Here is a 14,908-nt window from a genome sequence, read left to right as displayed (position 1 = left end):
AAACTCAGAGATTTGCCTGCCTCTGCCTCCCAAGTGCTTAGATTGACGGTGTGGACCACCACTGCCTGACTCCTGTCAATCATTTCTAAACATATGTCCAGCCAGAACACACATGCCTAAGACAAAAGAATATAAAACAGCAGAAGAAAAAATAGACAGGAAAAGCAGGCCCATCACACTACCTGGATCCTCCCAGGCAGACTAAAAACAGCTCTGAGGATGGTGCTCACAGGCAAAGCTAACTTTGCAAATTCTCAGGAGCCATAAAACGTGGTGTAGGTCAGTGTCTGAGGGAAGAACTGTAACAGAATGTTTCACCATCTTACAAAAGTTATGCCCTAAAGGAAACCGCAAACACACTAGCAGTAAAATACATTGCCCAGTAGTGACAGCACACACCTTTAATTCTATCTCTTGGGAGGCAGAATCAGGTTGATCTCTGAGTTGAGACCAGAGACCAGTTTGGTCTACAGAGTTTCAGGATAGTCAAAACTATACAGAGAAATGCTGTCTTGAAAAACCAGACAGACAGACAGACAAACAGACAGAAAAGAGGGACAGAGAGACACACATACAGAAAAAAAGAGGTAGGGTTTTACTGCTATGAACAGACACCATGACCAAGGCAACTCTTATAAAGAGAACATTTAATTGGGAAATTGGGGCTGGCTTACAGGTTCAAAGGTTCAGTCCATTATCATCAAGACAGGAGCATGGCAGCATCCAGGCAGGCATGGTGGAGGCAGAACTGAGAGTTCTACTGTGAGGCTCTGGGCCAGGCCACCTAGGGAGAAGTTCCCCTCCTCCCTGGGACTTTCCAAAACAACCAGGAATGTGAGGCTCTTGGCCAGGTCAAGTTGTGCCCCTCTGAGACTTTTTCAAAACACCCAGTTCCAAAAACCAAAACAGGATGGTAGCCAAAGTCCCTGAGCATATGTCATGCTCAAATTGCCAATAGATCTAAAATACTATATGCTTAGCCAATAAATCCAAGGGTCACTGTAACCCACCAATGTGATACCACCACCCTAAGCTGTTGCTGAAATATGCCTTCAAAACTGTATATAAAGAGTGTGTGCTTTGAAACTTCAGGGTCACCTCTGTCCTGCTTGCAGGATGATCCCATGCATAGGACCAATAAGAATAAAACCTCTTGCTTGTTGCATCGATCTTGGTCTCTGTGTCTCTGTGTCTCTGTGGGAGTGAACACCCTAGTCATTGGGCCATGCAGGTCCAACATTTAGTGCATTTGGCTGGGAAAGTCCTTCTTACAGGACCAGGTGCTGGAGACTGGAGAACCGCTCAAGCAGGTACTGTGGTTTGGTTATCTGTATTTTTGTGTTCTTACTCTGTGTTATTGTCTGTCTCCTTTTCTTCTGAGTGGCCGCTGATCAGTTTGGTTTGTGTAACTCCTTTGGGAGTTGTCTGCATTAGTTTCCAGAAGCAGCAGGTAGACGTGCCCTAACACCGCAGCAGCAGGAGTCCTGAAGGATGATCCAGACTCTCAGTGGGAAGGCAGGTCCGAGAGGGCTTGGCTTCATCTGGGTACAGTGGCAAGAAGGCCACTGCCAAGTTTCTGTGTTTATTTCCTATGGCGTTCATGGCAGGGACACATCAGTATTTTACTTTCTGATTTCCTCTTTATGGCTAGACTTGGACTGACATTATTTATAGACAGAATGGGACAGAATATATCAATCCCCTTAGGTCTGACTCTTAAATATTGGACAGATGTTAAGACCAGGGCTCACAATCTCTCAGTGGATGTTAAGAAACATAAGTGGGAAACTCTGTGCACCTCAGAGTGGCTGGTCTTTCAGATAGGCTGGCCTGCAGAAGGATCTTTCTCCCTACCCTTAATTCTAAGTGCCAACAGATGGGTCTTTGGCATCAGGTCTGAGAGCCATCTTGATCAGGTGCCATATATCATTGTCTGGGAGAACTTGGTTGTTGGCACCCCCTTTTGTTTCCCCTCTAAGGACCAGGGGAGTTCCTATCTTGGCCCTTCAAGAAGGAACCAAAAAGGAAGTCCTACCGACCTCAGATGTTACCTTATTCTTCTTGACTCACGTTCCCCTTATCTGCCCTCTATTACTTCTCAGGCAGACCCAGGAGCAGGACCCCCAGTAGGTCCCTCCGTCTCTCCAGTCCAAATAGGGCAAGATGCCCACCCTAGAAGGGCCAGCTCAGGGAACTTGCAGTCATTGAGGTACCACTTTTGAGCAGTCACACATCTTGCCGCTTGGGGCCTATGTCCCTCCTGATGACCAGGTCCTACAACCCCTACAATATTGACTGTTCTCCTCGGCTGATCTGTATAACTGGAAAACTTATAACCATTCTTTTTCTAAGAACTCACAGGCCTTAACCAATTTAGTTGAGTCACTCCTCTTCTCCCACCAACCCACCTGTGATGATTGCTGGCAGCTGCTTCAGGTCCTCTTTACTACAGAGGAAAAGCAGTATATCATCCTTGAAGCTCAAAAAAAAAAAAAAAAAAAAAAAAATCCCAGGGCAGATGGGTGGCCCTCCCTTTTGCCTGTAGACATAGATGTGGACTTCCCACTGACCAGGCCAGACTGGGACTCCAATACTCCAGAAGGTAGGGAGAACCTGAAAGTCTATGGCAGATCTCAGAGGGTCAGTGAAGCATCCCACTAATTTGACCAAAGTAAGAGAGGTGGGGCAAGGCCCTGTTGGTAGCCGTTTGTGCCGCACCCAAAGATGGCACCGGCTTCCTGCCGATGATTCAGCAAACAGAGCTGTTGTCCAGCCCAAGGGACGTAGTGTGCATATACCACGCACATCACAGCCTGCTCTCGGGGCATGCTAATGAGATACTGGAGGGCACACCAATCAGGTAGCAACACGAGTCTCCTGGGCATATTTAAGCAGTGCACTTTTCTTCCTCAGGGTCCCCTGCTCAAGAGTACTGTACAATAAAGGTTGTTTGCAGAAGAATCCTGTTGCCGCGCGTTGTTCTTGCTGCGGAGATGTTAGGTGCGCGACAAGGCCCAAATAAGTCCCCCTCACTTTTCTGGTGTGACTCATGGAGGCTTTCCACCAGTTCACCCCCTGTGATCCTAGTGGCGGAAAAACACAAGGCTACTGTTACTGTCACTTTTATCGACCAATCTAGCAGAGACATTAGAAAGAAGTTGCAGAAACTAGAAGGATTACAGGATAAGTTCTTAAAAGAGTTAGTGCAAGAGACTGAGAAAGTATACCATAACAGGGAGACTGAGGAAGAGAAAGAAGAGAAAAAGCAAAGGGAGCAGGAAGCTAGAGAGCTAAAGAAAGACAAAAGACAAGAAAGGAATTTACATAGGATCTTGGCCACTGTAGTCAGAGAAACTAGGGAGCCAAGTAAGACAGCACCAAGAAACAGGAGGGAGCCATTGGCCAAGAATCAGTGTGCCTATTGAAAAAAAAAAAAAAAAGGTCACTCGGCAAGAGATTACCCACAAAAGAAGAAAAGGAGACCTATGATCCTGAAAAAGAACCCCTAGGTCCTAAAGTATTGGCTATACAGGAAGACAGTGATTAGGACCCTCTCCCCGAACCAAGGTAACCCTTAAAGTAGAGGGGAACCCACCCAGTTCCCTGTGGACACTGGAGCACCAACATTCAGTGCTCTTACAATCTGATGGACCAATTTCCAATAAGAAGTCCTGGGTCCAGGAGGCCACAGGCAATAAACAATATTCATGTACTACCCGAAAAACAGTGGATCTCAGTGAGGGATCCCACTCATTTATTGCTATTCCTGAATGCCCCTATCCCCTATTGGGGAGACCTCCTCACCAAGATGGGGGCCCAAATCCACTTCCTCCATGAAGAGCTGCAAATTAAAACTCGGCAGGGAGAGCCCATCCAGGTATTGACCATCAAATTAGAAGATTAATATCAGTTGTTTAAAAGTAAAGATCAAAAGATTCAAGATATGAACTGGTGATTGCAGAATCACCCACAGGCATGGGCAGAGACAGAGGGGATGGGAAAAGCCAAAAATCAGTTCCCCGTCCATGTAGAGCTAAAAGCCCAGTCTAGCCCTATAACTGCCCACCAGTATCCCATGTCTAAGGAGGCCTGAGATGGGATCCAACCCCGCATCCTACGACTCCTCCGGCTAGGGATTCTGTGAAGATGTCAATCAACCTGGAACACCCCACTCCTCCCCATGTGAAATCCTGGGACTAATGACTATCGACCCGTCCAGGACCTCAGGGAGGTAAACAAGTGGGTGACAGACCTCTATCTGACGGTCCCCAAACCGTATAACCTGTTGAGTTCTCTGCCCTGCCTCCAGAACCTGGTACACTGTTTTAGATCTTAAAGATTCCTTCTTCTGCCTGTCCCTGGCTACAAGAATTCAGGAGTATTTTGCCTTTGAATGGAAAGATCCAGAGTCTGGTGTGACGGGACAACTTACATGGACTGGACTCACCTGCCACAGGGCTTCAAGAACTCCCCCACTAGGGGGCTGGAGAGATGTCTCAATGGTTAAGAACACTGATTGATTTACCCATGACTTGGGTGGGGAAATGTTTTATAAGAGTCAAATATTATCTCAAACAAGGCAAAGATTTGTACACAGCTCAGATATTCTTAGCTATAGGGTTGGTATAGGCTGGGATCTTTCAGACTTAGTTCATATTCCAACAGTGTTATCTAGAAGCCACAAAAATGCAGGGTCAGATGCAGAAGTTAATACTTATGGTTATTGAAGGGAACAAGATAACCTGAGACCGTGTGTATGTGTGTGTGTGTGTGTGTGTGTTTGTGTGTGTCTGTATGTGTGTGTCTGTATATGTGTGTGTATGTTGTGTATGTGTGTGTCTGTGTGTGTGTCTGTATATGTGTTGTCTGTATATGTGTGGTGTATGTTGTATATCTGTGTGTATGTGTGTGCCTGTATATGTTTGTATGTCTGTATATGTGTGTATGTCTGTGTATCTGTGTGTGTGTATATGTATTTCTGTGTATCTGTGTGTGTGTATATGTATTTCTGTGTATCTGTGTGTATGTGAGTGTGTATGTCTATATCTCCGTGTGTGTGAGTGTGTGTGTCTATGTGTCTGTGTATATATGTGAGTCTGTGTGTGTATAAGTTTGTGTGTGTGTTCACATGTCACGGCACCCACATGGAGATTAGAAGCTAGTTCTCTGAAGTCAGTTCTCCCCTTCTGAAGAGACTCTGGCCAGCCTGAGCATGGCAGACATGGCTTTGGCAGCCTTTCCCTCCCTCCTACCATTCCCTGTGCCTGGTTAACCATTAGATTACAACCCTAAAGCTACCCACCAAGTTCTATTCCCTTATTTGGCCACTTCCTCCTCCTGAGGCTGACTGCCAAGGTCTAGCTATCGAAGTATTGAAGTCCAGAAAGCAAAAGTACCCTTTGGCTCACATAATTAACATGCCCAATTAAATTTAAACACCCCATTCCTAAAATGGGAATTCCAATTTAACCTTTATAAACTGTCATTGGCCTATGCACCATGTTTGTCTCCTCTCTGTCTAGAGGCAGTCCTTTGTTGCTGCCCCCAAACAAATACCCTCCCCCCATCGAATGTCACTCTCCCACCTCCCTCCCCCTTCTCTTCTCCCTTATCCTTGTCCTCTGCCTCCTGTCATTGTCTCTTATCCCAGCCCTTTGTCCCTCTGGGTCAAATAAATCTCTTTTGTGCTACGAGCTTGATCTTGGGGTGTCCTGAGCTAATAATAATCTTGGGGTGTCCCTACCCTTCCACTGGCGCTGCTGAGGACCAAATTCAGGCCGTCAAGCCTCTACACAAGCTTTTCCCACTGGTCCATATTACTGGCCAAGTCCATAAGTTCTTGAATTTGGATATGAATTATTAGAGATTCTCAGTTCACAAAGAACATCCTAGCATTTATTAACTGAGCTAGTGATATACTAGAGATAAATCCCGATTTTACTATCTAAATGTACATTTTCCCTTCATTTGGAAGAGTGCTTTCCCTAGAGATTGGAATCTGAGGTTCTTCTTTCTTCTTCTCCTCCTCTTCCTCCTCTTCTCCTTTCAGCATGCCCTCTGTCCTCTCCTGGATTGTCCTGTCTGCATGGGGGGTAAGACATCTGTGTCCGAGTTTGCTGAATGTTTTTGACTTCTGCGATTGCCTCTGAAGCATTGGCTCTGCCATGCAGAATGCGATGTATACCCCTGTGTATCGTTTTTATGTGTGTCTTTATTCTATTCATTTTCTACAAACTCTGGGAATCTCTAAATTGATGCTTGCATCGAGTTTCAGAATAACTTGATATTTTATAACATTATAAAACATGTTTACATTTTTATCTATATAAGATTTATAATTTGGTGTCATCCTAAACTTTAGGATACTGTGGTGACTAACTTCGTCAAGCCTGGGGCCTTGCTGAGGCACACCTCTGGGGTGTGTTCCACAGAGCTTTAACTGAAGAGGAAAGTCATGATCACACGTGCTGGGGTCTCATGGACTGAATACAAAGGAAAGGAAGAAGCCATCGCTGACATCCCACAGGTCCTGCCTCACCAACTATCAGGATTCTCAGGATTTAGAATCCGGCTGCATGCTCTTACTGCCATGAACTCTGCCATGCCTTCCTTCCCTTGTATGTCAACAGGGCCCTCCCAGGTCGAGAGTCAATGTAAGTCAGAATTTTTTTTTTATTTGTTTGGTTTGGGGGGATTGTTTGTTTGTTTGCTTGTTTGGGACAGGTATTTGGTCACAGTGAGAGAAGTAACTAACTCAGACACTGTTGATTCTAATATGTTTCTACAAGTTTCTTGCTCTTCTGTTGGACATGCTTTGCATATGCATGCATGCAGAGGACACAGGCCGGCATCAGGTAAATCAGTCACCATCTACTTTTTTTTTAAAGACAGTGTTGCTCATTGAACCTGGAGCTCATCAATGTGTCTAGAGAATTTGGTCAGCTCTCACCCAGAGGACCTCTGAAATAACCTCAGCCCTCTCTCCTCTCTCCCTCAGACTGGGACATTGATGTCTGTCTATACTGGCTGGTTTTGTGTCAACTTAATACAAGTTGTACTTATCACAGAGAAGGAGCCTCCCTTGAGGAAATGCCTCCATGAGATCCAGCTGTAAGGCAATTTCTCAACTAGTGATCAAGGGGGGAGGGCCCAGCCCATTGTGGGAGGTGCCATCCCTGGGCTGGTAGACCTGGGTTCTATAAGAAAGCAGCCTGAGCAAGCCAGGGGAAGCAAGCTAGTAAGTGACATCCCTCCATGGCCTCTGCATCAGCTCCTGCTTCCTGACCTGCTTGAGTTCCAGTCATGACTTCCTTTAGTGATAAACAGCAATGTGGAAGTGTAAACTGATTAACCCTTTCCTCCCCAATTTCTTTCTTGGTCATGATGTTTATGCAGAAATAGATACCCTAACTAAGACAATGTCCATCTGTCCATAGGCGACCTCTCAGCTCTGAGATTTCCTTGTAGCAATCTGTTCAAGTAATGCATTGTGCTCATTCCTCCTCCCTGCTTGCTGGATTTTTATTTACCTATTCATGGATCCTTTCTTTTCACTAGCCATGGTTTCCCCTTATTGTTTAGCCTGCTCATATTGCTTCATCAGATCTGCTCTGAATCCAACTTTGGTTCTTCTCAGAATCAGGCTTTACTTCCCTTTTTCTCCCATAGATCCTACTTTTCCATTTGTATACAGAGTAACTCTTCTATGAAGCATGGTTAATGATACATTATAACATCTCTATCTGCATTCAACAACTGGAGAGGTGGCTCCGTGGTTAACAGCATTAGCTGTTCTTCCCGAGAACCCAGGTTCAATTGCAATACTCTCTGCAAGACATACTTCGTTAGCGACTGGGTTCAAAGGTGGAGTCAAGCTCAGACCCTCGTGACATTGTTTTAGGACATCCAGGAGATTGATGTGGAGCCAATCACTGGGACTCTAGGGAGACTGGCGGTGGGGAGCACTCTCTCCCCCACTCCCAGGTCCTCCAGCCAGGAAGAAAGCTCTAACCTGAAAGTGGGCTTTCTTGTGTTTGTGGGTGAGTATGCATGAGTTATTGTGTACGTATGTGTGTACATCCATGTGGAGGCCAAAGGTCAACAGCAGGGGTCCTCCTCATTCAGATGCCACCTTATTTTTTGATATATAGATTCTCCCTGAACTGAAAGCCCAATAACTCGATGAATTAGGTTGGACAACAAGCCTCAGGGATTCTTCTGTGTCCACCTCCCCAGCAGTGGCATTTCTTTTAAACATGGGTTAAAGGGAATTACATCCAGATCTGAATTTTTGCATGGTAAGCACTTTACTGACTAGGCCATGTCCCCAGCCCTGAACATGAACTTGCTGGCCCATGACTGTGAACTTGTGGTCAAGCTCCAACCCTGTACAATGATGTACTGGGGCTGAAGTCCACAGTAGGGCACCTGTAGTGAGTCAGAGCAGACTAAATCTAGCAGGGAGTCCGGTCATAGGCTAAGCTCTGGGACTTGGTGTGGGTGTGGACTTGAAGGTCTGAGGGAGATCACAGTGCTCCCCAGAACCTTTGGCATTCAGAACTTCATCTCTGGATGCCTCCTCTAAGGTTTCTCGAGCCCTTTGTTCAGGGTTAGAGGAGGGCGAGGAGTGTGGAGTTTTCCTTTTATGGACCACTGTGATGTCTCATTCAGATGCCTGGGTGTTAACATATCTCTGTTAGGATTCTGTATAAACTCCACCCCACAGTTACCTATAAAAGGGCTGCTTGCCGCCCCCCCCTTTCCCGTTCTCTCTGGCTCCTTCTTCTCTTGCTCTTACCCCTCTGTCCCTCCTCTCCCCATTCCCTTCCCCCATCTCTCTCCATGTGCTCAAGGCTGGCCTCTCCTCTTCTCTCTCTGCCCCTACTACCCTCTTAACTCCCTCCCCCATGCCCTGAATAAACTCTATTCTATTCTATACCGGCATGTGGTTGGTCCCTCAGCGGGAAGAGATGCCCAACATGGGCCCAGAGGCATCCCCCTTCCCCCACACCTCACTCACCACACCTCCATTGAACATATTCTTTCTTTATCTTTTTCATAACAGTGGTGCCGAAACTCAGGACATATCTTCTCTCTTTTTTAAAACACATCACACTCCACTATAGCAGGACTGGCTCTCCAGTACCCCACAACACCATTGCATTGCAGGTGTATCTTGCCTGCTTCCATCTTGGGTTTACTACTCTCAGAAAGGAAGCTTCCAGTTGCCTTATTCTGCAAATAAAGCCCATGTGCCCCGAGGAACTATTGCTCAAATCACCCCATATTTCTGTCCTTCTTGCTTTCTAGCTGCAGCAGCAATGGTGAAAGTCCAGGATAAGCGGACAGCAGTGGTTTTAGGCCATGGCGTGAGGGGCACAGGGATGAGCTGGGAAGAAGGCAGAACTGGATGGGAGGGGCAGAGCAGAGGGTGGGCGGGCACATTGAGGAGGGCCATGAAAACAATGGCTGCTTCCAGACCACAAGAGAACCAGAGACTACTCCAGAATGAGGGTGGGGCTGTGGGCCTGAGTCAGTCCATCAGTGTGAATCCTGATCCAGCTATGTGGAGTGTGTCCATTACAGAGCATTCACAGAAAAATGCAATGCGTTCACATTCCGAAGGGTCACTGTGGACATGTATGAAGCCAGGGTCACTGTGGACATGTATGAAGCCAGGATCACTGTGGACATGTATGAAGCCAGGGTCACTGTGGACATGTATGAAGCCAGGGTCACTGTGGACATGTATGAAGCCAGGGTCACTGTGGACATGTATGAAGCCAGGGTCACTGTGGACATGTATGAAGCCAGGGTCACTGTGGACATGTATGAAGCCAGGGTCACTGTGGACATGTATGAAGCCAGGGTCACTGCGGACATGTATGAAGCCTGCACACGTGGCCTGGCCCTAGATGCTCAGCTCTTTACCTGGAAGCTGAGACGGTGGTCTCTGCCCATAAAGACAAATTTGTGGGTAAAGATAATGCTGGGGCAGCAGTGCTGGCTTCAGCCTGGCATGTTGGCTGCTCATCTGGTGGCCCTTGGCTGACCACCGTGGCTTCTTTAAGGTACTCGAAAGACAGTCACAGGGTTGGAGGGATCACGATGCTCTAGCCCACTTCTGCCCCCGTAACCCATCTGTCCTTATTCACTCTACCCTCAGGAAAGATGCTGGGCTGCGTGTAGTAGCAAGCTTTATTTGGCACTGGTGTGGGGCCCTTGGGTAGGGAAGTAGAGGCCAGGTAGACAGGGTTATTACTTCCTCCTCGGATCCATCCCTGCAGGTGGAAGAACCAAGCTCAGAGCCATGGACCTGAGGTCTCCAGGGATCTGAGGCACTCACTTGGCCAGGGTCACAGGCTCCTGTTGCCCCAGCTGCCTGGCTTTGGCAAAGCCTTGATTTCTCCATCTGAAAAAAATGAGTCATATCTAGGGGGTAGGTTGTAGCAATAAAGTCATGCTGGTGGTGGATCAGCACAGAGCTGGATGTAGAGAACCCAACAATATAACAGGGTCCATTTCTCCCCGTGACACTCCCCCTCCCCATCCCCATCAGCACACAAAGGGATAGAGTCAAGCAGCAATCCCGAGCATCTGCGCTGAGCAGAACTGAGGACCAGAGGCAGACCATTCACTCTGTCCCAACCTCCACAAACATGCCCAGCCACCCCCTCGCTTCCCTCCTAGACTCAGCCTGACCGCTTGGTCTCATGTTACAGACTACATCGCTTGCCAAACTCCAGAACAGGTGCCTCTCTGGAACTGCCACGCAATGCTGTTGGATGTCCTGACCAGGGGAGGGGGATGCACACGCCCTGGGCCAGGATCTAGTGTCAGAACACAGGGCCTGAAGCGTAAAATGAAAGATGTGTGCCCACCTGCTTCAGGGCCTTGAGTCACCAGCCTGCAGGGCAAGGCAACATGAAATGGGGGCAGGGGAGTATCAGACCCCACCACAGAGTTTTCACCCAGCTACGATGCCCAAACAGGACAACTGCGTCCTTTTGATCCTCGCAGCCTAGGTTCTGGAACTTGGATCTGACTGCTCCAGTAAATGTGATCAGACACACTACCCAGTTTCCCACAAGATAACAGACCAGTATAAGGGAATATCTTTCCTGATGTGACAGAAAGGACGTGTGAAGAAGCCCCTGCCCTCCCTGGGTGCCCAGCATAGGCCCAGCTTCATTCAGGGACTCACCTACTGCAGTGTGTTCGCACAGGTTACTGTGGACAAAAGCCAAGTGAAGGGGCAGCACAGGCTCAGGTCTGGCCCATTCCTGGGAGGCCCTGACCCCGGGGAGATCTACTCACAGTCATTCTCAAAAATGTGTATGTCTGTTTCTGAAAATCCATGCTTGAAGGCTATCCTCCGGAAATGACTCAGGGCTTCCCCATTGTCATCCAAGCTCCTGCCTGCAGGGGATATGGGACAGGGCTTCCATATCACGGTTCTCCCTTCCTGTTGTAGCCCTGGGACTCTCTCCTATCCCCACCCCAGACAATGAGATGAAGCATAGGAGGGGTTACCCTAAGCCACGCCCAAATGAGTCTAGGCTGAACTTACTGTACAGTTTCATGGCCCGACTGACTGCCCCGGCCACCACAGAGGTGACATCAATTATGGCATAGGTCTTGTAGTCAGTGTCTACAACAGCAACTTCTTTCTTTCCTGGGAACAGAGAAACATTCTAGACACCCTCTCACCTTCTTGGTCAGGGTTCTATGTTCTTAGCTGTGTTTCAGAGAGGAGACTGCCAAAGCCCTGGAGAAGACAGGAGAGGCTGCAGGAGCAGTGCCCAGGCTCCTGGCATCTGGGCATGGCACTAAGCTTACACCCTTGCACTCAAAAGTTTAGTCAAGATACACTAGACAACACCCTCCAAGTGAGGCAGGGCCCTTCTGCCACCCTTATCCATAACAGTGGTAGATATACACTGAGAGTAAACCGAAGTACTCCAGATAGGCCACAGCACCCACCAAACCTGGGTTGGCATTCTTGCCTGATAGTCTAGTGACCTTGAACTTCGATGGACCGTCCATCTGAATGGCTGTAACCTTCTCCAGCACACAGTGGTCCTCACTACAAAGACAAGTAAGGCAGTCAATCTGTAATCCCAACATGGGGGGTTAGGGCACTGAGTCAAAAGGGTTGGAGTCTGAAGCCAATTGGGCTGTATATCTAAGTCAGAGCCGCCTGGGCCAGACAGATAGACAAAGAGGATAAAAAGTGTGTCCCTTGGTGGCAGTGGTATATCTGATCCTGTACCTCAAACTGTGTTCTTCAGATGCAAGTGTTACACTGTATCCCTCAGATGTGTGCACATACCTGGGTATCCTGGGCTAGATAGACAGAGAAGTATGGGAAAGAATAAAGGAATGAGAAGGAAGGAAGACAGGAGACAACCAGCCATCAGCCTACCAGGCCTTACAATACATGCCCTGAGGCTGCAGAGTGCGTAACTCAGGAGTCCAAAGGCCAGCCACAAACAGCTGGCCTAGTGTCTTCTGAGCCTGTGACCCTGACAACAGGACCCCTACCCAGTGATTCCATCTGAGGATCCACCTACTAGTGCTGAGAATTGGGACGTGCACTCGTCTGAGGGACACAGTCTGAGAAACAGTGTCATACTTGGTGTCTGAAGAACACAGTCTGAGGTACAGGAACAAACACATCTAAGAAGCCCACTCAGTGCCACTGAGGGACACACTGATATAAATAAGTCATCCGGGAGCCTGGAAACACACATCTGAGGGACAAACTTCCTGGGGTGAAGAGACACATTTGGGGGAGAGTTGCCGAGGAGCACACTTGGTAGTAGAGGAACATACATACATATTTAGGAGCAAACTGTGGAGCAAAGACATATGGGAAGTCTATAGTCTCTGAGTAACAGAGTCACACACAGCTGAAGAATGCAATATTAAGGTGAAGAAAGGACACATATTTTTAGAGTCAGGGACATACTCTGGTACAAGCACATTCATCTTGTGGGACACACACTAAGGTGACACTCTGAGAACTGTGGTTATATACATCTGAGGACACATTCCCCCAGGACCAGAGACGCACGTGACTGACGGAGACAAATGTGTACATTTGAAGGCCACTCTGGGATGAAAGAACACACTTTAAAGGGACACTCGGAGAACAGGGATGTCCACATATCTTTGTGGAAGGAACTGGCTTCAACTTGAACTCGAAGGTTCCTAGCCAATCCATAAATGTAAACTTTGACGCTGCTGAATTGAGTTCCAAGATGAGGATATGACTCAAGTCAACCTTGCCTGACTTCTCAGGCCTTGATATCTGTCAGTCAGAAGCTGCCATGTCTTGTGACCCTGAAGCTAGGAAATGGGACCTTAAGGCTATCTGGTCAGTTACTTGCTTTGCTCAGAGTCCAAGGTGACAGTCTGAAGGTCAAACGTGGACCTCATGTAGGAGTCACACCCAAAACTGACTTGGTAGACAATGAGATACCCACAATGCCAAAGATGCCTGGTCTCATCTGAAACAGTTGCCTCCCCATCCTCCTCTGCAGCTGAAGCGGCAGCACAATCATAGGTAGCGGTGTCTCTGGGAAAGCCTAGGGCACTGTACAGACTGTAGACAAAGCCTTAGCTCACTTGTAATATGTAGTGGTCAGAGCCAGAAGGTTTTCTTTCAGCTCGACCATCATGGCTCCCATCTTCTCTTCCTTGTGTGCACCCATCTTGGAGGCAAAGGCAATCTCATACCAGAAGCCTAAAAACTGGGGGGATAGGAAGTAGATAAAGACCATCATGCAGGACCCAGACCCTGGGAGCCACTCTCTGTCCCTCCTTTCCAAGGGATGTGACAGTCTAGACAGGTCTTTAGAAGTAAAGGGTTCCCCATAGTATTGAAGGTTGACTTGCTCAACCCCCACAAACAGTTCTGAACCTGGTCCACTGTAACTGTCACTACCTTGCTGACGTCGAAGTCCTTCACCACTGCACCATCTGTGCCAGCTGCCAGCCCCACGCACAGTCCCAGCAAGGCAAAGGGCATGATGCTCTCCATATGCCTAGCAATTGGGCACGTGAGTTCAGCTCCCCAACCAGAAGCCACAGCCTTGGACTCGGAGCCGCTGGACTTTATATCCTTCCCTGTGGACACTTGGAATAGGCATAGAAGGTTCTCATTTGAGTGGGTTGAAAGCACACTGTAAACCAGCCAAGTGGATCGGCCACCTGCTAGACAGCGGGGCCTCGGGGGCCGCCTCCAGGGGACACAGAGCTTGCCTCTGGGTGTCCACTCACGTATTCATCTGCCCATCTACTGAGTAATTGAGCCAATTCTTTTCAGGTATGTGTGGGTGACAAAGCAGATTTCTCCAAGGCCCCATGACAGGCTTTGGTCATAAGCACAGAACAGCTAAAGACATGCTAGGGGCACAACTCTGCCATCTGTAGCAGGTGACCCAGGCATCAGAGGCCTGGAGATGGCGGGGGCAGGACTGAGGGCACTGGAGCCATGCGTGGTTGAATCTGTGTAGCTCTACATCCAGCAGACTGAGACTCTTAAGGAGTGGGCAAGAATACTGCAATCCCTCCAACCCTATGACTGCCTTTCTGAGTACCTTGAAGAAGCCATGGGGGTCAGCCAACATGCCAGGCTGAAGCCAGCACTGCTGCCCCAGCATTATCTTTACCCACAAATTTGTCTTTATGGGCAGAGACCACAGTCTCCAGCTTCCAAGTGAAGAGCTGAACATCTAGGGCCACAGCAAAGACGCAGCTACTTGTGATATTATCCCCTAGGGATAGCTCAGACCCTGATCCTTCAGAGCATACAAGGACAGAGGAATACTGTCAACTACAGTTAGTGTCCAGATAAGGACAAGGAGAAAGGAGCCAGGGAGAAGGTGTGGAGAACAGCTAAGGA

General features: G+C 48.1%; 1 protein-coding gene across 1 annotated transcript; it reads right to left on the bottom strand.

Annotated features, from left to right (window-relative positions):
• Positions 1-10,355: 10,355 nt before the first annotated feature.
• Positions 10,356-14,617, bottom strand: LOC308428779 (epididymal-specific lipocalin-5-like; the record flags this gene model as incomplete). Its single annotated transcript, XM_080927352.1, has 7 exons — positions 10,356-10,411; positions 11,317-11,418; positions 11,570-11,674; positions 12,006-12,085; positions 13,630-13,754; positions 13,949-14,048; positions 14,604-14,617. 7 exons carry the CDS (start codon positions 14,615-14,617, stop codon positions 10,356-10,358), a joined length of 582 nt encoding a protein of 193 aa, XP_080783478.1.
• Positions 14,618-14,908: the final 291 nt, after the last annotated feature.

Source organism: Micromys minutus, assembly GCF_963924665.1.
Source record: "Micromys minutus genome assembly, chromosome: 13".
NCBI classification, from domain to species: domain Eukaryota; kingdom Metazoa; phylum Chordata; class Mammalia; order Rodentia; family Muridae; genus Micromys; species Micromys minutus.
The sequence above is the reverse complement of the archived record's forward strand: the minus strand, read 5'-3'. Positions and strand labels throughout refer to the sequence as shown.